The sequence below is a fragment of the Watersipora subatra genome, chromosome 7 (genome assembly GCF_963576615.1).
Source record: "Watersipora subatra chromosome 7, tzWatSuba1.1, whole genome shotgun sequence".
Lineage (NCBI taxonomy): Eukaryota > Metazoa > Bryozoa > Gymnolaemata > Cheilostomatida > Watersiporidae > Watersipora > Watersipora subatra.
In genome coordinates, this window is record NC_088714.1 from 28,773,190 (window position 1) to 28,795,420 (window position 22,231).

The 22,231-nt window shown below is 37.2% G+C and overlaps 1 protein-coding gene across 1 annotated transcript; it reads right to left on the reverse strand.

The window, feature by feature from the left end:
- Positions 1–3,611: 3,611 nt before the first annotated feature.
- Positions 3,612–11,934, reverse strand: LOC137399670 (uncharacterized). The gene is made up of 9 exons (XM_068085857.1): positions 11,596–11,934; positions 10,966–11,157; positions 10,120–10,220; positions 9,659–9,749; positions 8,799–8,918; positions 6,828–6,933; positions 6,412–6,500; positions 4,357–4,599; positions 3,612–4,051 (listed from the first exon to the last, which is right to left on the reverse strand). The coding sequence occupies exons 1-9, from the start codon at positions 11,785–11,787 to the stop codon at positions 4,028–4,030; spliced, it is 1,158 nt and encodes a 385-aa protein (XP_067941958.1). The 5' UTR covers positions 11,788–11,934; the 3' UTR covers positions 3,612–4,027.
- Between the last annotated feature and the right edge of the window lie 10,297 nt (positions 11,935–22,231).

Below are 22,231 nucleotides of genomic sequence, written 5' to 3' on the forward strand. Positions count from 1 at the left end.
AAGACTATACCCAAGAAGCTGTTAGAAGACATTAACTTGGCACTGGAGTCGATCTCAACTGAATCGATCAGTGAGACTAATGCGTTAATTTACAGTACGGCAACCGTCGTCTTGGAGGAGATGGGTATTTAGCCACTGCCAACAAGGCTTCAAACCATTCCATCTTAGCAGCTGAGGCTGCAAAATAAGATAAAAGACTTGCGCAAGAAAGTTAGTACATTGTAGGCTCAGTGAAAGATCTAACCACAGTTTGGAGCGTCCAAAAAGGGAAGCCACAATAGAAGCTTTAGAATCTGCCAAACAGCAGCTAATAGCACTCTCGGCACAACTGAAGCGGTACACCAAAGAGCGGGATAACAAGAGATTGAACAAACTGTTCATCAATAATCCATCTAAGGTGTATTCTCAGTTCAAAGGTGAACTGCGGAGGCCAATGTCAGATCCTCCCCGATCCAGTACCTCAAATTTCTGGAAGGACATCTGGGAGAAAGAGACTACTAATAACACCACTGCAAATTGGCTGAAGAGGCTTAAAGAGAGCCACAAACACACTGTGGCTGAGCAAGGACTCACCATCAGCGAAGTGGACATCAAGTGCAGAGTGCAGCGTATGAAGAACTGGGCAGCATCTGGCCATGACATGATTCAAGCCTTCTGGTTGAAGAAATTGACATCACTTCACACTAGAATGGCTAAGAAGATGGAATGCCTAATAGAACAAGGCAACCATTCGAAATGGCTGACCAAAGGACGAACTGTACTTCTGATAAAAGATCCAAAGCAGAGGCCGATTCCCAAGAACTATCGACCAATAACGTGCTTGCCCACCACATGGAAACTGCTCTCAGGAATAGTTGCAGACAAACCGGAAGAGCTCATGAGTCACTATATGACCAGCGCTCAGAAAGGAATTGGGTGCAACACCCGAGGAGTCAAACATCAGTTACTGGTGGACCAGACGGTCTGTCAAGACAGCAGGAGAAGGCATACCAATCTTGCCATGGCTCGGATCGACTACAAAAGGCCTATGACTCAGTTCCCAATAGTTGGATACATGAGTGCCTCAGTATGTACAATGTTTACCCTGCTCTTGTGGCATTCACCAAGATGTCAATGACCAAATGGAAGACGGAACTGGAGGCTAATGGCAAAAAGCTAGCGAGTGTAAAAATTAAGCAAGGCATCTATCAAGGTGACTCCTTATCACCGCTGCTCTCCTGCATATGCCTAAACCCTCTAAGCAATATGCTGGAGAAGATTCGCTATGGGTACCAGTTTAAGAGTGGCACCAACATAAACCACCTCTTCTACATAGATGACATCAAGCTGTACGCTAACAAACAAAGAGACATTGACTCGCTAACACACCTTACTCAGGTATACAGCAAGGACATCGGAATGACCTTCGGTACTGAGGAATGAGGAAGGCTAATTTTTAAGAAAAACCATTCTATGCTCACAGATGGCCTAAGAATGCCAAATGGTACCATTAAAGATATAAAAAAAGGGTACAAGTACTTGGGGATTATGCAAAGCAACATCCACGATGAAGCCGAGGTATGTCACAAAGCCATTACTGAATACAAGAAATGCCTTCAGCAGGTCTTGTGGTGCCAGCTCAATGCCAAGAACCAAGTCATGGCAATAAATACCTACGCACTGCCAGTAATAAGATATCCATCAGGCATAATAAAGTGGACTGAGGAAGCCATCAAGGAAACAGATTTAGCAACTCGTAAACTGATGACCATGAATGGAGCACTCCACCCAAAATTTGATAATACTAGATTGTATCTCGATAGGAAAGATGGTGGTAGGAGACTCAAAAGTGTACAGCCGACAGTGAAGGAGAAAGAGCACAGCATCAAAGCCTATGCAGCCTCTATGGCCACTTCAGATAAGCTGCTAGCTGAATTTCAATCGGCTGCTCTTACAATGACCTTCGCCCTGATGATGAGGAAATTGACTGGCACACGAAACCTCTTTATGGCGCTTACCACCGACAAATATTTAAGGTTGGCGATCTTCACCAGACATATATGTGGCTGAACAAAGGAAACCTAACGGCCAATACAGAGTCGCTAATCATGGCAGCCCAGGAGCAAGTGCTCCCAACAAGGCAACTCCAAACAAAAATCTATCACACTAGGGACGATCCTAGATGCAGACTGTGCAAAGATGCACCTGAGACCATCCAACACATCATCAGTGGATGCAAGTGGATGTATATAAAAATTGTTTCCTCAACCAGGTTAACCCATATGGGTGGTAATTTCTGCTCTAACTCGTGTCTACTACCAAAGACTTCAGAGTTGCTGACAGCAGCAGACAACATCAATGCATTAAAAGAAAAACTTTAGCTGTGGGATAGCTGTGTGGGCAAGGGAAAATTTAATTCTTTTCCTAAATAAAGTGCTGGAAAATAAAGACGAAAGTGCTCTTGATTGACTATCGGAGAGTACATTATCTCTGGCCATTTGGTTGCTCTGAGAGATGAATTCTGTAAATACTTTCCTAAATTAGATGCCAACAAAAAAATTTTTCAGAATTTAGCTAAAGACCCATACAAGCGGTGTGTTGAGAAAGTTCCTGCGGAGCACATAGAATAATTTTTGAAGTTGTACAATGATTTTACTATGAAAGATGAATTTGGAGCTAAATCAGTGGAAGAACTCTGGCTTGCAGCCAGACTAATGTATCTAAACACCAGCTATGAAGCATTAAAAATGTTTGTACAGTTCTCATCTACATATTCATGTGAAGCTGGCTTCTCAACTTTAGTCAGCATAAAGACAAAGGTAGAAACAATCTTGATGTAGCTGCTGACTTAAGATGTGCACTTAAGATCTCACACTACACCAAACATACCAGAGCTAGCAAAAAATAACCAGCAGCAGAGACTCCAATAAGCAATAATGACTGCTAACTTTGTACTGTTCTGTTTTCATAATAATTAGATTACTCTATTGTTGTGTTTTATCTTGAACTTTATTTTTCCATAAATCAAAAAATATATTATAATAAACCATCCATAAAAAAAAATTTTCAAAGTTCAATTAATGATTGATTCATTTTGACTGTATGGCAAAATGCTATCTGAAAAGCCTTTTTTTGCTTGGGCTTTGTAAAACTGGCTTTAAAACAAGTTACACTAATCATATGGCCGGTACACTGTAAAAAAAATCTATGCAGTATTCAATCACCTCAGATGGTCATTTTTCAATGCACCTGAAAAACTACACACTCGAAAATTATGCAATGTCCATGCGCTATTCATTCAATAAAAACACACTTCTATTCATCGTTTTATGCGATGTGCAACTAAAAATTAACGCACTGCTGATGGTCATTTTTCAAGGCAATTTCTATTCACACTGTGCATTAATCATAAAACCAAAATATGTACGCACTTAGCGTTTAAAAATTGCAGTTTTTAAACATTGACTGAGTTTTCTATACGAAGACGATTTTCACACGCTGAGTGCATTTAGCATTGCAACCTGGTTTTACACGCTTGGCGCATTATATTTTAGGGTCAAATTTGAACGCAGCAAGTGTTTACAAGTTTAATCACTTTACAAACAGCTCTGCGTTTTTTTCAGCCAAGGATATTTTTAAACAGCGAGTATATATAATTTATTATTAACATTTAATAAAAGCACTAAATAACTCGAAAAACACACACAGCATTTAATAAAAGCACTAAATAACTCGAAAAACACACACACCATTTAATAAAAGCACTAAATAACTCGAAAAACACACAGCATCTGTTTGATCAAGATCGATTTAGAATAATAATTAAAAAAAACTATCTACAATAATATAAAAGAGAGCACGATTCCATAAAATCCATTGAGTAAGCCCAAACCCCAAATCACGTAAATAATTCGCTCTAAAAGTGGTGTCACTTTGGCATACTGGATTGGAAAGGTTACTATTTCGTGTGAATTGTGTTCTATGAATTTTGTTGTTATGTTTTAGACTTATAGCGTTCCAGGCTTTGCCGGCACTTGCTTTTCTTCGCCTACTCATCGTCGGCTCGGCTTTCCTGCAAAAGAGAAAAAAAATGTTTCTATGATTTATGATAATTCCAACATGAAAAATAAACGTTAAAAATAAGACTAGGAAGACGGCAAAAAGCTCGACCAATGAGTTTAGGATATGAGTGTTCTCGGAAATTTTAGTTTCAATGATTTTACAACTGGTTGAAATCGTTTTTTGCGCCAAAAGTTACATTTTGGAGTTCTCTTCTCATGAATTATATGATAAATTGCTACCATAGAAATTCATTCGAATCCTACTTAGTTTTTCGACAGATATAAAACTAGCATAGCTGAGTCATTAGGTACTCACCCGCTTCATTTTTTCCATAAATTTGTCGACAGACAAATACTTGCTTCCCTTTCTCACGGTGCTGGAGCCCAAGAAGGTAAACTTCAGCAGCTGGCCAAACTTCTTGGCGTCGCCAAACTCGATGTCCCCAATGTAAAATACTGCCAGAAGTTTTAGCAGGACGAGAGGGTCCTCACTAACGCTTAACTTTTCCCCATCCACACAGAGTTTCCCAAATTTGAGGTGGGGAAGAGAATGGCTTACCTAAAACAGTAAAAAGTAAGTCAGATTGGAGCCGAAACCAGTCCAGCCAATTTATGACGTCAACAACATGCCTATAGAAACATCCTAATAACCTCTAACACGCTGAGTTGGAGTTGCGAACCCATAGCCGGGCTAATGTATGACGTCAACAACATTCCTATAGAAACATCCTAATAACCTCTAACACGCTGAGTTGGAGTTGCGAACCCATAGACGGGCTAATGTATGACGTTAACAACATTCCTATAGAAACATCCTAATAACCTCTAACACGCTAAGTTGGAGTTGCGAACCAATAGACGGGCTAATGTATGACGTCAACAACATTCCTATAGAAACATCCTAATAACCTCTAACACGCTAAGTTGGAGTTGCGAACCCATAGACGGGCTAATGTATGACGTTAACAACATTCCTATAGAAACATCCTAATAACCTCTAACACGCTGAGTTGGAGTTGCGAACCCATAGACGGGCTAATGTATGACGTTAACAACATTCCTATAGAAACATCCTAATAACCTCTAACACGCTAAGTTGGAGTTGCGAACCAATAGACGGGCTAATGTATGACGTTAACAACATTCCTATAGAAACATCCTAATAACCTCTAACACGCTGAGTTGGAGTTGCGAACCAATAGCCGGGCTAATGTATGACGTTAACAACATTCCTATAGAAACATCCTAATAACCTCTAACACGCTAAGTTGGAGTTGCGAACCAATAGTCAGGCTAATGTATGACGTTAACAACATTCCTATAGAAACATCCTAATAACCTCTAACACGCTGAGTTGGAGTTGCGAACCAATAGCCGGGCTAATGTATGACGTTAACAACATTCCTATAGAAACATCCTAATAACCTCTAACACGCTAAGTTGGAGTTGCGAACCCATAGACGGGCTAATGTATGACGTTAACAACATTCCTATAGAAACATCCTAATAACCTCTAACACGCTGAGTTGGAGTTGCGAACCCATAGACGGGCTAATGTATGACGTTAACAACATTCCTATAGAAACATCCTAATAACCTCTAACACGCTAAGTTGGAGTTGCGAACCAATAGACGGGCTAATGTATGACGTTAACAACATTCCTATAGAAACATCCTAATAACCTCTAACACGCTAAGTTGGAGTTGCGAACCAATAGCCGGGCTAATGTATGACGTTAACAACATTCCTATAGAAACATCCTAATAACCTCTAACACGCTAAGTTGGAGTTGCGAACCCATAGACGGGCTAATGTATGACGTTAACAACATTCCTATAGAAACATCCTAATAACCTCTAACACGCTAAGTTGGAGTTGCGAACCAATAGACGGGCTAATGTATGACGTTAACAACATTCCTATAGAAACATCCTAATAACCTCTAACACGCTAAGTTGGAGTTGCGAACCCATAGACGGGCTAATGTATGACGTTAACAACATTCCTATAGAAACATCCTAATAACCTCTAACACGCTAAGTTGGAGTTGCGAACCAATAGACGGGCTAATGTATGACGTTAACAACATTCCTGTATAAACATCCTAATAACCTCTAACACGCTAAGTTGGAGTCGCGAACCAATAGTCAGCCTAATGTATGACGTTAACAACATTCCTATAGAAACATCCTAATAACCTCTAACACGCTGAGTTGGAGTTGCGAACCAATAGTCAGCCTAATTTATGACGTTAACAACATTCCTGTATAAACATCCTAATAACCTCTAACACGCTAAGTTGGAGTTGCGAACCAATAGTCAGCCTAATGTATGACGTTAATAAGTTACCGAACTAAGAAATCCACTCACTTTGTGTTCGGGTGTTTCGGCCAGCATCTTTTTGTCTCCAAGGCGCTTTCCAATCACGATCACCAGTTTCTCAAATCCATAATCATTCGCTGCAAACAAAGTATTTTTGTTATATTTAAACTTTTTTTGACTACACACTACCAGGTAAGACCTCCAACAATAGAGACTAGTTCTTGTTTAAGCTGCTGCACATGTAAAGCATTGGAATGGAAAATAGGGTGAGACAAACTCCGTAGATTACTATTATCGTGAGGTAAAAAGCCAGTAATACTGACTAAAATCATGGGCACCCGACTCCGACTTATATCATTTTGGCGGTTGATATTATTTTGATAATTGAGCCGTTGCTAGCGCATAAAGTAACATATTGTTCTGCAAAGAAAGTACGTAAATTTGAAGATAATAAATACACTTACGATTAGTCTCTTTTGGACATGCAGCCATGAACAAATCCTCTGCTCGCTTTCCCAACGCGTCCAAATCCAAGTCCCGATTCAGAAGGAGCTCAAGCTCAGGTATAAGCTAACAAGCAATAAAAAAATAAGCAACTTCAAAATATCGACGCTAATTTGAAAGAAGAAGACATTTTAGCAAGCGAGAAATAAAGTACAAACATTTATCTTCAATATTCTTCCTGTAGCAAATCTATAGAATTCAAGAAATATCGACATTCAGTCGACTTGCCCGTAAATAAAAACTAGTTATGACCCTCAATGAACCACTTTACTGCTCTTACATGAAGTAATTCTAAGCCCTCAACGATATAGACCTTTAACAAACTTAATACGAGTTGACAATATTATTTATATAATCAAAAAACTTTGGTGGTGAATTTTTAAAAGCTGTGGTCAGATAGATGTCCAGTCAGAAACACATATCTGACCTGACCACAACGCCGAAATTTTTTTAGAAATTCAATTATGCTGAAGCCTACTTAGATAGTAATAATTACAATGTAAAAACCTAAACGCATAGGGTCAGATGAATGAAATCGAAGCTAGAAATGTGAGTTGTCTTATATGTGTAGTTTAAACGATGGATAACTAGCAGGCATGTGATTTCCAAAATTCATTTTAGCTTGCTGACGGAAGTCGTTGACAAAGTACTTTGAGCAAAAGCCCGAGGCAGCATTTCAATCATAAAATTATGAAATAAATGTGTTTATATACTGAAGTGGATAGATAAAAATACCACCTAAGGTATACTTAAATGGTGAAGGCAATGAATAGCGTACAGTAAGCCAGCGTTCGGAGCTAATACAAAATAGCTTAAAATAAACTTTTTAGCTTATGAATCACATCCCTGACTGTGATTTGCCATAATTTGCCTGTATAATGCTAGAGGTGCAGGATTATCTCTTTGCCGGAAAACACGGCAAGGCTGTCGTGTTTTCCGGCTAACCCTCTCCCTATTCCACCTTAGATTAAACACTGTCCTACCAGCAGGAATATGTTACAAGCCCAAACTACAATTTTATAGAAAACACATACTAACAATAATGGTTTATGCACATGGGCAAGTTGGAGTGGAATACATAATAGTAAAACAATACCTTACTCTTTCTTGAAATTTATTCCTTTGATTTTGGGCCCAAACATATTTATTTTTAAAAAATAGCCAACAAATCTAGACTTCATAACTTTTTGCTCATAAATTTTCAGAAATTGCTTATTACTAAGAAAACAGGCTAGGAATTCTGACTTAGAGAAGGTATGCCATACATTTTCAGTGAAAACATAGTTCAAAGTCTATGCCAAAGACATATTTGGGAGTAGAGTGCTGAAGATTTTTTAGAAGACCATAAAGTTATCCTCTGATTATGGAGAAGAAAACTCCTAATAGATAGGCAGTAAGTCTGCTCAGTGGTAGGATTACGTTCAATGCTGCGCCAGAATAGTGCTAAATAAAAACTTGGCAATCGTTTAATCCAGTGGCCAGATAGGACAGGCAACTGCCGAAATTGACCATAATCCGGCAAGTCATCCATCGTTTAAACTATAAATTACTGTGCACATATTATAAATTCCCTCCATAGAGAGAAACTAACTGGAATTTTCCCCTTGCAATGAATTTCAGTTCAACTCGGTCTCCAATAATATATAACATTTAAAGTTTCAGTTAATCCCAAGACTAAGACATTATTCTTTGAGAAACTATAAAGAGTGACGAGTCTAGTCAAGTTTATTTAAAATTGTGCTTTGGAAGTAGGTAGCCATCTTCAGCTCATGCAAATTGGTATTCGGTGCAGGTTGTATTGCAAAGACTTCGCTTGTAGCTTTTTAATATCAATCCACTAAAACACTACGTGAGACCTGGGCTCAAAATAGGATACTGGGAGAATGGGCAAAATTTTGAAAGTTCATGTTATTTTGGAGAGTAATACTTACAAAAGCCTCCTGTCCATAAATTGGCCACTCAACAACCATGCCACTCCAACCATCTTTCATGTTCTTAAAAGCCTCTTTCCTAATAGACAATGATGGACGAAGCATCTCCTTTACCGCACTCTGCAATATGAAGACTGATTATAGAGTTCTTATAGTTTACTGTGGTTAAAGTTAGGGCATCATCAACGAAAACTACAAATTTTATTCAACTTGCTATAAAGGGTGAAAAGTTACCATAAAATTTCAACAATAATCAAGTTTAGCCGTGCCATCAGGGAGTATATAACTGGTTACATAATAGATTGTTAGAAAAATGTCCACCTTTTCAAAGAAGTGGAACCCTAAAAGCCGTGACACTGACACTCCATGCCTCATTATAATATTATTCGAAACGCGACTGTCAGTGAATGCTGCCATTAGAAATATAAGCAAATCTTTAATTTAGAAGCGATTTTGGCGGCGACAAAGTGGAGCCCGATCATTAGCAACAATGATGTATAACAAGAATGGTAATGCCACAACAAAAATTACTTGAAACATTTAGCGGATGAAACAAAAGGCGCTCGAAAGGCTGTTGCATAATCAAGACTCCCTCATATATTTTAAAAACACAATAAAGCAAGCTGCACACACCTAAGAGATCTACTGAAAGCAACACAAGATGTTGGTTATAAATTAGTACCACTAGCCTAGATCAAATTTGTGATCCTCATTGTCTGCGTTGGAGTTGCACCCACTATAAGCGGCTACTTCGATCTTATTTTATAGTGGGGGTAACTCCAACGCAGACAATGAGGATCACAAATTTTTATCTACCGCTAGCCCCTGATACTCTTATTGAGTAAACTATGCTACCTTACCTGTGGAATTGTGTCAAGATTTTGAACCCGCAAATTCCTCTTTTCCTTGCTCGGAGAAACCACTAGTGCCTCTGCCCTCACCACTATATCCCTGTAAGAAATTAAAAGATGAAAATTATGGCTACAGAAGACAAAGTGTTTGTCGCATTTTTATGAGTTATATGAGTAGAAATCTTATGAAACATTGAGATGTCTATTTGTCCTTGCAAAGGGAGGGGGATGTGCGGATAATAGATTACAATGATTCACTTCAAACAAAGATCAAAAGCATAACATACATAAAAAACATATTATAATGCTTATAACATACATAAACATACAATATTATAATGCTTATCATCAAAACCTAAGACGTCAATATAAATTGCGATTCTGATTGACTATTCATCTCAAACGGTAAATTTTAAATTATTTTTATGACGTCAACAATAAAGAGGAGAATTAACAAGTAAAATACGAACCCGGTGACCGAAGCAGCAGGTTCTTGATCGAGTTTTTGTTTTTTCGCATAGTAGCTTCTTTTGTTTCTTACGCTGCAAGATAACTGTCTTTTGAAAACCTTCTACAAGCAAAGAATGTAGATCCTGATAAACTATAGATGCGCAAAAAAATAGTATGATTACAAAACTAAAAAGGGAGTATAAAAATATCATATGTGTATAGATTAGCTAGCATGAAAACCAGAGAGAGTTGCTCAGTTCTAGTCCATCAGACAGAATATTTTCCAATCATCTTGAAACAAATTTAAAGTTTACCCAGCTTTGGACTCTTGCAATGGTGGTTATGCAAATCAACGCTAGATTACACTGGCTCATAGCGTTTACTATGATAGTAAAAAAATAAAGCTAACCCTTCATTCCTAATATAAAGCTGAAATGAAGCTATGCCTCCCCAAACAACAATTAGAAGCTCAATCATTTCAGTTTCAGTTGCATAAATATCAACGGAAGGGCTTACATTTTCTGGATCACTTATTACACTTCTCATAATAAATATGAAAATATCACTCAATAGCCCATATTAACATTCATAGTGAATGCATGAAAATAAATGACAGAGTAGACAACTCCGACAGGTATTTAACAAGCATTAGGTATCTCTCTCCCTCCCTGAGAGGGTCAAATGCTTAGAAAATTTCTACATACACGAAATAACCCTTGATGGATAACGGATATGATGTAAGTTTCTGTATAATAAATTGTGGAAAGCTGCACGCCAATGCCAAGTATTGCTAAATGAATCTGCAGGACAGTAGGCTACATGCCCGGTAGTAAGTAGACCTATTCACGATTATAAAAAAAACTCACGTAGCAATCCTTATCTTCGGTATAGCTAGCGTCTTTGAAGATGTCACTCTTATCTGGAAATTGCCTCAGGACTTTTAGTACCACACTATCGTAGTTGGGTCTGCTGTGACTATGGGACCAATTAGCTTCCCCAATCGCCTGTACAACCATTTTCCTGGTCTCTCGTCCAGTAAATTGAGGTACATTGAGCTCCTATAAAACAATAAAACTGAGTTCTTACTTACTATAGGGAAAAGCCATAGTGTATATTAACTTTTAAGGCAAATTACTTAATTAATTGCCTAAGGCGGAGTTTTTCTCATAGACAGAAAATACTGCAGTGTAAAATGCATAGTGTCTGCTCGAACGATAAAGTGTGACTACCAAGAGTTGCCCATTACAAGCGCTTTCAATCAAGGCTAACCTACTAAGATTCAACAATTCAAACAGCACCATACTTAGCAGGTCTAATGTACGTAAAAATTTACATTACAAATTTAAGTTGTGCAATCAATTCAACATTATCGACAGCCAAAGAACAGCCAACGAATTTAGACAGGTCGACAGGATTTATTTTCTCTAGCTAACCTCAATAAATATTAACAACAGCAACAACAACAACATAATTTACAGTATATTGCTGTTACTCACTCGCATAAACAATGGAGAGCTAGAGGGTGTTGAAACAGTCGCCTCAGCAGTGGCAGAGGCTGAAGCAATAGGTTCGGCGGCAGGTGATCCTGAAATAGCGGAAACAGCAGAGGAAGGTGTTGAAACCGCAGGTCTAGGTGTGGTAACCACAGGTCTAGGTGTGGTAACCACAGGTCTAGGTGTGGCCGGCATGGAAGCAGGTGGTGATGCGACCGCAGCGCCGAGTGTTGAAGCAGTTTCATTAGGTGTTGGTAGTGTAAGCGCAACAGAGGGGGCAGCACTTGGTAAGTTATTGGATAGCTCGAACACATGGTTAATTCGAACATTTCCTTTGGTCCGTTCCCACGTAATGATTAATTGCTATAGATAACTCGAACTCAACACTGTTAATTCGAACTGTTTTTTTGCCCAACAGCTACCGAAACGGTTGTTTTCGCTTTAGGAAATCACTTTATTCAAAGCCATAGAGGTAAGTCTAAATAGAGGCAGCAGTCTAAATTCTAGCCAACAAGATAAAAATACTCAAACTTTCTAATTACAAGATTTGAGAGAAGATAACCCCATTAATTTTCAGTGAGTTTCACCGCTAGTGCCAAACCCTAATTTGTACTAACAAAAATCAGCCACAATACAATCAGGACAGTACTACACGGTGTGGGTAAGGTTAGTCGGCTAGGTTATTAAGAACTAGATGAAATCATATTTGTTATAGACAGTGTTAAGCTTTATAAGAGGGTCAGTATGGTGTAATCTCAAGAGTTCAAAACTTTCAAGTTAGAAACATTGGAAAACATTGAAATCAATGTTCAGAGGCTAAGCATGACACTAAACCACAAAAATGTTAATTTTAATGTCATGACCAGAGCTATATTGATTGCTAATTATGATTTTTGTAATGTGGGTCTACAGAAAAACGCTATCTTAAATAGTACTCCACCCTTTCCTATTATAATTAGCTAAAACAATATGATTTTTAAATTTCTTGTTGGCATGAGTAACAGTAACAAAATAACAAGAAAAGAGGGCGTTCAGCTAAAGACTAAGTCACAGTTGTTATCAAAATTATAGACCATATAATTAAACCCTGAAAATAAAATTGAAAAAAGAGTCACACTGTTTTATCTTGTCAGTACATACCTGCAACCAAAAGCAAGTCAGGCATCATAGCATCATTACGAAACACGATTGCAGAATCTACAGAAAAAAAAGACAATTGATGGTGAGCATGCATTCATGTTGACCAAGACCAGTTAGACAGTACATCACAAGTTATGGTGCGTTTACACTGGCCAGGACCGACTCCGATTAGGTGCCAATACCCTGACTCAGACCGGTACCTCAGACATTGCATGTATGGGTGCCGACACCGACTCCCCTTTACATTGCAACGATCGAACCATTTTTTTCGGTACCAACAGCCAATCACAGCGCTTCGCCGTTCTGACCTTCACCCAACCACGCAAAGACGAGTACACACAAAAATCAACGCGTTTGATGTGGAAAATTATATACTAGTACTACACTATTACTACTGCTCCTACTACTACCGCTAGAAGCAACTACTGAATGCCGAATGGAATCTTCCGATGACGATTAGATTTTGTTGATGGCAGGATCAGCTGCGGGAGCTCTGACAGTCTGTATTATATGTAATTATATGTTTGTATATATTTTATGTCTATAAATATTTTATTATATGTGTTTTCCCTTTTATTATAGCCTTGTTACTCGTTAGGCTATCAATTGTCGTCGTTTATGTTGTCATATCAACGCACTAGCGGGCCTAATTATTGGCCATTTAAACATTGTTACCTGGTGTTCCTACTCGGTTCCGTTAACCGGAACAGGCAATTTTATTGTATATAAGGGCGCAACGCTCACTTAGTAGACAGATCGAATGGCCGTACGCTCCTCGGCTAGTAAATTTCCTTCGCTAATAAAACCTTGAATAAAATCACACTTTATATATTTCTGTATGAAATAATTTAGATCGTGCCAAGTAAGGGCCGGCAAATTCCTTTAAAGTAGTACATGTAGTAGTACTAGTAGTAGTACTAGTAGTAGTCATACAACTGGCTATTCACTTTTAATTAATTTAAATAAAAGCTCACTATCAGAAAGAGCACTAGGGAAAGTTTAATGACAGTCTCCTAGCCTCTCATTGAACCTAGCCCTTTCGTTTCATAAACTTAGAACTGCCATTAAAGCTTAGGCTCATTTAATCAGAGGCTCCTAGCTTATGATTGGCTGATGGGCTGCTGGGATTCACCGACACCGACTTTCAAATCAGCACCAACACCGATCTCTCTGCTCACACCTACCGATGCCGACACCGACTCATCAAATTGGTCTGTGCTCGACAAAATGGGTAACAAAATTGGCCAGTGTTCACGCACCATTAGACAAAGAAGCATGAGTAATGCATGTAACAAGTGCCAGCGAGGTGTTGACAGTGGCCGATGGGATTAGCCTGAACTAAACAACCACCAGCCATGCTATTACATAATGCCATACCCTCAGCTATATACCAATGGATGGTTAAATAATGCTAGCTACTAGATTATGACTTTCAGTTCTTGAACTGGGTAATGTCTGGCTCTGAAAGCTAAAGCTCACAAGAGACAAAAAGTGTCCTGCAGCACACTGGAAAACTATAAAGCAAATTTTAGTCATTGATTTTGCTAATGCTACACACAAATTTGTTGCTAACTAGCATATTAATGTGTATACAGAGAGCTTAATTATTTTGCATGTATCTGTATCATGGTTGATTAGCCAATCAAAAAAATGTTCAAAAGCTAAGCTTATGGCAAAATAGTCATTTTCTCTTAAGTAATATCTGCAACTGGGAATATTAATAATACCATTCAATAATATAAACATCCATGGTAAAAGATTTTTTTCATGTCATGCGTATCTAATATCCTTCACAAAGCCTTGCTAGCAAAGCTGATGCTACATGTAGTTCTAGCATTATACAATGTTGCTCATTTTACATCCATTTTTCGTCCTAAATTTCTATACTGAAAAATGAACTACTGCTAACTTTTGCCTTGCAATGGAAGCTTTGATAAGCATATGGTACGGAAATAATTTTTCTATGAATATTACAATATAAATTATATACCATTTCACTATTCAGTTCTTAAACATCCTTCTGTAAACCATATTATTGAAACAGTTGCTGTACATTTTTGAATCCCTTGAAATCTTTAAAAAGTTGAAAAACTTATCATTCGCGACCTTGAAGCTTTAATGTAAAGCATGCATCTAGCAACCAGTTAGCAAGACAACATTTTTCTGTAATCCATATCTACGGAAACATTACCAAGGATAGCGACTCTCAATTCTTGCAAATCACTTGACATTTCTACAGTTATCTTCAGCTTTTAAAACTACATATGTTGTCTTGGCCTGCGCGGTCAGGTGGGTTTTTGTACCTGCATATTTTTGCTCCCTATAACTTTATATCTAAGCATTCATAACAGCCTTTTTCTTCTTTGATTTTCTGCTTTTCAGTTGTTATACGACTAACACATATATAAAGTCAGAATGACTGCGTTAAAAACATGAATATGAATTAAATGTTAGGCTACAATCATTCAGGCTTCTAATAAAAGTCCTAATTTTTTGTTACTTTGGATGAGTGACAACCATAAATTCTTTAGTTCAATGTAATCTCCAAAGTACATGGTAAGCCAGAGCTAAAGCATAAGCACACATACCTGCTACCTCCACTATCTGTCCTATTTCTTAAACAAAGTTTTAGCCTATCCTTGTTCGTCTAAATCAGGAACTAAAGCTAAAAGCCTGACTGTAACGAGATGGAATGAGTTAGATTTACAGCCTTACTTAGGCCTGGTTCGAACCAATACGGCATCTAAGACACGTGTGACAGAGTACCTGTTATGCAAGCGATCGCTCATGGACTACAAGCTGAGAGTGCGCGCGACTATTATGTCCTACAGAAAGAAATGTCGTCATTTGCGCAATTAAATTAATTTGATGCCCATACGCAGCTACACAATTTGTTTTCTTTCCAGCTGTTGGATACATAATGAGTCGAGATTACGCAGCTGTCCCCAGGTCTGAACCCGGCCTCACCTTAGCATGCACAGACAAAGGAGTGCCACACTGATAATTTCAAGATAAGATAAACTTCACTACAGGATTTGTAAATTTTTGATGGTTTTAATTTATACGCTACCACGTGCACAATAATATATATATATATACAATATATCATTATATTTTTAAAATAATAACTGCAAGAGACTTGCCAAATCATTAGTTCAAAAGGCAATGATGAAAGCGGGGATGAATTTGAGCACAAATTTAAAAAACAATATTTGCATAGTGCATAAAATGCTTTAGAAAAAAATATATTTGAAGCATATAGGTGCCTTTTAATGCTTTTTAAATGCTTTCTGGAAGGCTCACCTATCTGGTATGTTTATGAAATTTATTTTAAGACTGCAGGGCTTTCTGCAATGCTTTAAAACAGTATACAGTTCACAAGCTATCGGCATGCTTAATCCATCATGGCTAACTGATTGTCAATGACAGTAGTTTAAAAACACTGCTACATTAGGCGGCAGTAAAAACTTTTGTTAAATCTTTTCTTTTTCAGTTTAATATATATGATATCTGAGTAAATACAAGATCTTTAAAATTTATTGAAAGCCTTTTACTAAAAGCATTGGAGTAAGTAAGAACGTCAAAGTTCAGAGTGACAGTGAAATGGCATTGCCTTAATTAGTGTGTCTCTATCAAAGCCGGGCACTGCTACACTTTTGCTGTCTCATTTGCTGTTAATTTCTCTCATCCTTTGTCCAGCTGGAGACACTCCATAGGTATTACGTAATTACTCTCGCATTGAGGGTCTGCTGCGCCAAATTGGACATTCACTGATCCCCATAGCTCGTTGCTCTGGCAGTGATTATTTCTAATCACAATTATTCTAAACATAGATGTTTGGATTCATCAAATTGAAAAACATTTAAAATCCCTAATTGGAAATTATGCAACTCCTATTAAAACATACATGATAATAATTGAAAACTACCGTATGATGGAACAATCTTCTGCCAACACAATCTGTTTGAACTATTATAGCAACAACAAGTAACAGTTATTAGCGGAGAACATTGGCTAAGAGAACATTTCAGGGGTTGATGTAGATCTGGCCACCATAGGAGCTTATTTGAGAATTGAACAATGAACCACAGTTTGAATACCAGGAGTTCTAATTGAACAGGCAACGGCTGTCTAAAAAGATAATGAAACTTATGAAAGGTTGGGAAGTTAAAAAGGAGCCTAGCTTAATCATTCTCCAAGTTTGTGATGACAGCTCACACCTAAAAAACAGAAGAACATTGTTTGGTTTAATCCAAACTTGTAAATACTAATGATTGGATCCGATAAGCGTCCCTAGCCCATATAGGTTGCTGTTTTTTTAGGTTTGGCTAACAGTTGAAGCCAAATAAGTAACTAATGTATTATTATTATTGTACCAGAAAATTTGGCCAATATCTTATTATTGGGTTATATAACATCTATAATAGATGTTATATAACTCAATTATAAGATATTGGCCAAATTTTATGGCAAAAATTTCATTAAGAGTTGAAAAACATGTTTTCTTGAGTTGTTTGTGATAGATAGCCAAGCTACTTAATTGCAACGCAAATAAATGGCATTTTGTGCATTTCAAAAGCATAGTAGCAAGAGCTAATGCTTTCACTTCTACATATACAGTTAGGTAGTTGGTATAATGAATCAATTTGGGAGTGGCTACCGGTTTCTGTCTAGATTGCGTAATAGCAAATGTGCTGAGGTTCTACCGTTCTGCTATGTCATACTCTGAACGTTTGCTGAGCCCTATAGTTTGTTGTTGATCTGTATTTCATTTTCATAACAATAATTTTATGAACCTATAAGTCTGGAATATTTGATATAAAAAAATTCCATAAAAGGCTTTTATAAATAGACTTGGAAACAATATTTCAGTTTGTTTTTATAACTTTTTTGTGCATTGATAAAGCGATGTAAAGTACAATCACTACAAAGCTAAAACAATCCTCCTCAATATTTCTTACTCTTACAAAAATATTACTTTCACTACCATCAGAGTCAGTGCTGCTATTTTTGGTCGGTTTAATGAAAAAAAAAGTAAATCTGAATTAGCTATAATATCATCAACATAAGTAATTATCTGTTGTCTAATGTAAGTTATGTATCTTGGTCTACTAAAATTCACTAAATGCCTCTCATCTTCAGCTCTGTTGTGATACTCTCCTTTACTGTTAAAGCATACGTAGCTCACTGACTCCAGCAAAACAATGCTACTAGCATAACTCATCAACGACAAAAACAGATACAAAAACCACAGCATAATTGCTTTATAATAGCATACCATAACATACCTTAGGCAAGACTAACTAATGACGAAAAACATCATGAATACTTTAACAGATGAGTGAATGTGAGCCAGTGCTAAAACTAATATTAATGACATATTTAATGACAGACTTAATCCTACTCTGCTTATGATAGGTAATCCAATTCACATGTATCTCGGAAGGTTCTTACATAAAACTTACACAATAATGTTGGTTTTTTCGCTTGGAAATTTCCAAACAAAAATTTAAAATTACCTTGTGATTCAATGCTAATTTTATACAACAAATTTTGGACAACATTGTCAATACCATAAAAGTCCTAAATATCATTGGTTATGTTGTCAACGGATAATAAAATCAGGCTACTACGCAATTACTGGGAAGTTCGCGAAAATGCGCAGTCGACCATATATTTCACATAAATGAGCATACGGCAGTGAAAGCGTATACGACACTGTATATTGTTAGTCATATGTATATTTAGTGATCGAATCTTAGGAAAACCAGAAACATGAGTGTACCAGGACCTTTGAAATTGAAATTGAAAATTGAAAATTGAAATCCATTGAAAACTACCAACTAAAAATGTATAATGGTAAAAATTAGATTTAAAAAAAACAAAACACCAAAGGTAATATCAATTAGCTACCTATAGAAAGTGCAACTTTGGCTTTTCCAATCGTTGAAAGAATAAACAGTAGGCCTACATTACGAGCTCCTGCAGCATAAATAATATTTTCCAGTGAATTTTACAATATATTGATTGTACAATATAAGAACAGTAAAATACATGTGAATTGCACAACCCATTCAAAGACCTTTCCAAACTGACCTTTCGGGCATACAAAGAGGAAAAACTTGACGTAATTATTTTTAAATATGTGGGGTGTACTGTAACTGCAGTAATATTAGGGTGCATTGACAACTTTTCTCTGTTTTTGATCAACCTCATTTGTTTTTTACCATTTTTCAGTACTTCCACAATAACTTGGGGAGCGTACATCTTTGACGTTCATTTACAACGATTTACTAATTTTTCTAAACAGCAATGTATAATCTGCAAAGGAAAACTAATAACAAATATTTTATGTCTACAAGGAAACAAAACAACAAAATATTTTACAAAAGCTGTTCTGTCTGCTCATCACCTATCTGTATTCAGAGGTCAAGGTTAGGAAAAAATAGAACTAGTGATGATACTCCCACTTGTTACATTCACATTGGTGGACTTACGCTGTAACACCTGCGCCAATCAATCGCCTTCATATTTATGAACATTGCACAATTACCCTATTCTCTGTTTTGTCGGTACATCTGGCAATCTGTCACAACCAACTAGATTGCTACAAAAATTATATACATAATATGTATAATGCTATATTCCCATAGTCTTCTCTCTTACATGTGAAGCAATCAATATAAACTAACGTTTAAATCAAAGTTGAGAACTTACTCGACTTAGCATGTAATATGGAATTTTTTGGTAGTCGGAAGCAAAAACTTTACAGAAATGTATGTCATCTAGACTTTAGTTCTAAAAGGTATAGGCCTACGTTATAGGAGCGTTTACTGTATATGGTAAGAGTGATGGGAATGATAAGAATGGCTTAGCCTTGTGGTTAGTCACTCTTGTTAGTAGACTTGCGGTCTGAATGTCATGAGTCCAATATACTGCAAGGCGATTTTCTCATTGCTAAAGCTTTATCGCTATAATTTGGTGAATGAATGACAGACAGACAAACATTGAGATTCGTGTATATATATATATATATATATATCTGGATTTAACCCTGCATTTATTTATTCTAGCTTGTCGGCTCTTCGCTCACAAATTGCAATGTACCGGAAATTTTGTTTGGCGGCTGGTATCTAGTCTACCCCACCACCATCCATTATATGTATATAAACTGCCGCCATTTCAACCCGCTTGTTATATTCAGCCAAGGTATTTTTCTGATCCTGAATTTGTTGATACCGTATGATCCGGTTTTGAGCGCCCCTTTTCCTGTAGAGACGGATAATACTTTGAGCTGTGGTAAATTGTCTTGTTGAATGCTTTTAAGTTTTTATACATTTTGATTAGTGTTATAAAAATCTTTTGTAATTAATTTCCGTCGATTCTGGTAGGGAGGCCTACTGTTTTAAAGCCAGATGTCGTAGCTTTATATTTTTATTTTACCTAGTGGGCATGAGAGTATTGTCTAGGTTTTGGTTCAGCTTGAAATATATTATATTGACCTTGTCATTCACTTTACTTCCCAGAGATTTTCATGTTTCTATGTTGAAAGGTTCAGTTCAACGTACGGAAAACTTGTATGCCTACCCCATTCTGATACTTATTGTCAAAGAAAGACGCTCTCACCATGCTTGAGGAAACATGTTGAAGCGAAAAATACTGACCACAAAAGATCTAACAAAAGACCAGCTCAAACACTACATATTTTCAGACCCTGTTTTAACAATCTTGAGGCATCTTTAAAAGTAACTATCTAGGGTACATGATTGGGCAGTGCAAGTAGGCTGAATGTAGTGTGTGCACCTCATAACAGGACAGGGTATTTGAATTTCTAACAATGAACACAATAAGTTCCAAAATTCCCATTGTGGGAGAACAAAGGAACCCTCTTTGTTTAGTAGGCAAGGCAAGGGCAAGGCATATTTCTCCCTTAGGTCTTAGCCAATGTTGCCTAATGCCCTCTAAAATACATTTTGCCCTTTACTTTTCAGCTTGCTATTGAGTTCACAAAACTTTTGGCGCTCTTTTTTTCTAAACATCCTGAATCAAATTCGGTACACTTACTCTGCTGTAGCGGGCCGCAGTAATAATATTGAACCTCCAATTCTGTGCAAGGAGGCCGCATTTTCGTTGCCCGTAAATATATCAATTGACGCCAGTTATGGAAATTTTGTTCATGATATGACAGGTCACCGCTTGGATTCCCAACCCCGTGTGTTCGGATCAGCATGGTAATCATAACAAGGAAATAGAGATATACCAGAAGTTATCTTGGCATGTCGGTAGCGGTAGCAGGGCAGTATTTATAATATAATATCTACATCTACTCTGCACTTTGAATTAACCCACTTTATAGAATGTATCCGGCAGTTTGATGGTTAATAAGACTTGTGTGGTGAAAGTGTAGCATAGGCTAAATAAGTCAATTAAATCAACATATTATTTGTATTTTCAGACAGTAGACGCGTTCTCGGTTGTGTCAAGTTGATGTCAGAAATAGACTACAAGAAGAACTCCTCATACGCCAAAAAAATTTCACTCTCAGGTGAGCACAACTATAAAACTTAGTTCTGTAGATGGCAAACCTTTGGAGCAAGCCATCCTTTTTGCAGAATACGTAGGTCCACTAATGATCGCCACTAATCGAGAGATAATTGCACTTTCACATTAGTTCTACTAGTAGATAGGCTCAAAAATCTTAGGACATCTTAATGCAGAGCAGTATGCCTGTTGTTCACATTGTTTCAAAAGAATTGAAGCGGGTTTACGATGCTTCAAAGAAAAAAAGATACATGGGCTGGTGAAGTCACAATGGTCCTGGTCTGCACTGCACTGCCGACTTGTCGATTATCACAATTGCATATTTTCCGAGCCATTGTCGATAAAATGAAAAATGAGATTTTAATTGTGAAATTAAGTTAAAATGAACGATCCACACTAGCTAAATTAGTAGCAATAGCGAGAGAGGACAATTCCACCAATTATCAATAGCTGCACTCTATGTTAGTGGTGTGAAATTTCCAACTCTAAAATGCTATAACACTTATTACCAGCTGGTTTACTGTTTTGCGGTCTATTGAAAACTATGAGTATGTAATTTTCTTGCAATTCACATTATTGAATAGAAGAAGATAATTTTTTGCGAGAAAGTTGAAGTTAGGGTAAAATGCACTATTCTCTGCGAAGTGGGAATAGTTTGGGTATACGCAGGGTGTTAATGGTAATAATAATATACTAACAGATGGTGATGGGCAAGCTAAGCTGCTTGGGAGTTGGCCAACTTTGTTTGCAGTGGCCAATGATATTAAACATGCTGTCGCTAAACTAGTATCAAAAGCGAGAGAGGACAATTCCGCCAAAGCAGGAGAACAATATTTTTGTTCAATTATCAATAGTTGCATACTATATTTAGGTTGCAGAAAATTTGCGGCTCTAAAATAATAATAGCAGTGACAATTTATAATTACCAACTGTTTAACGTAGCAGACATAAAACACTT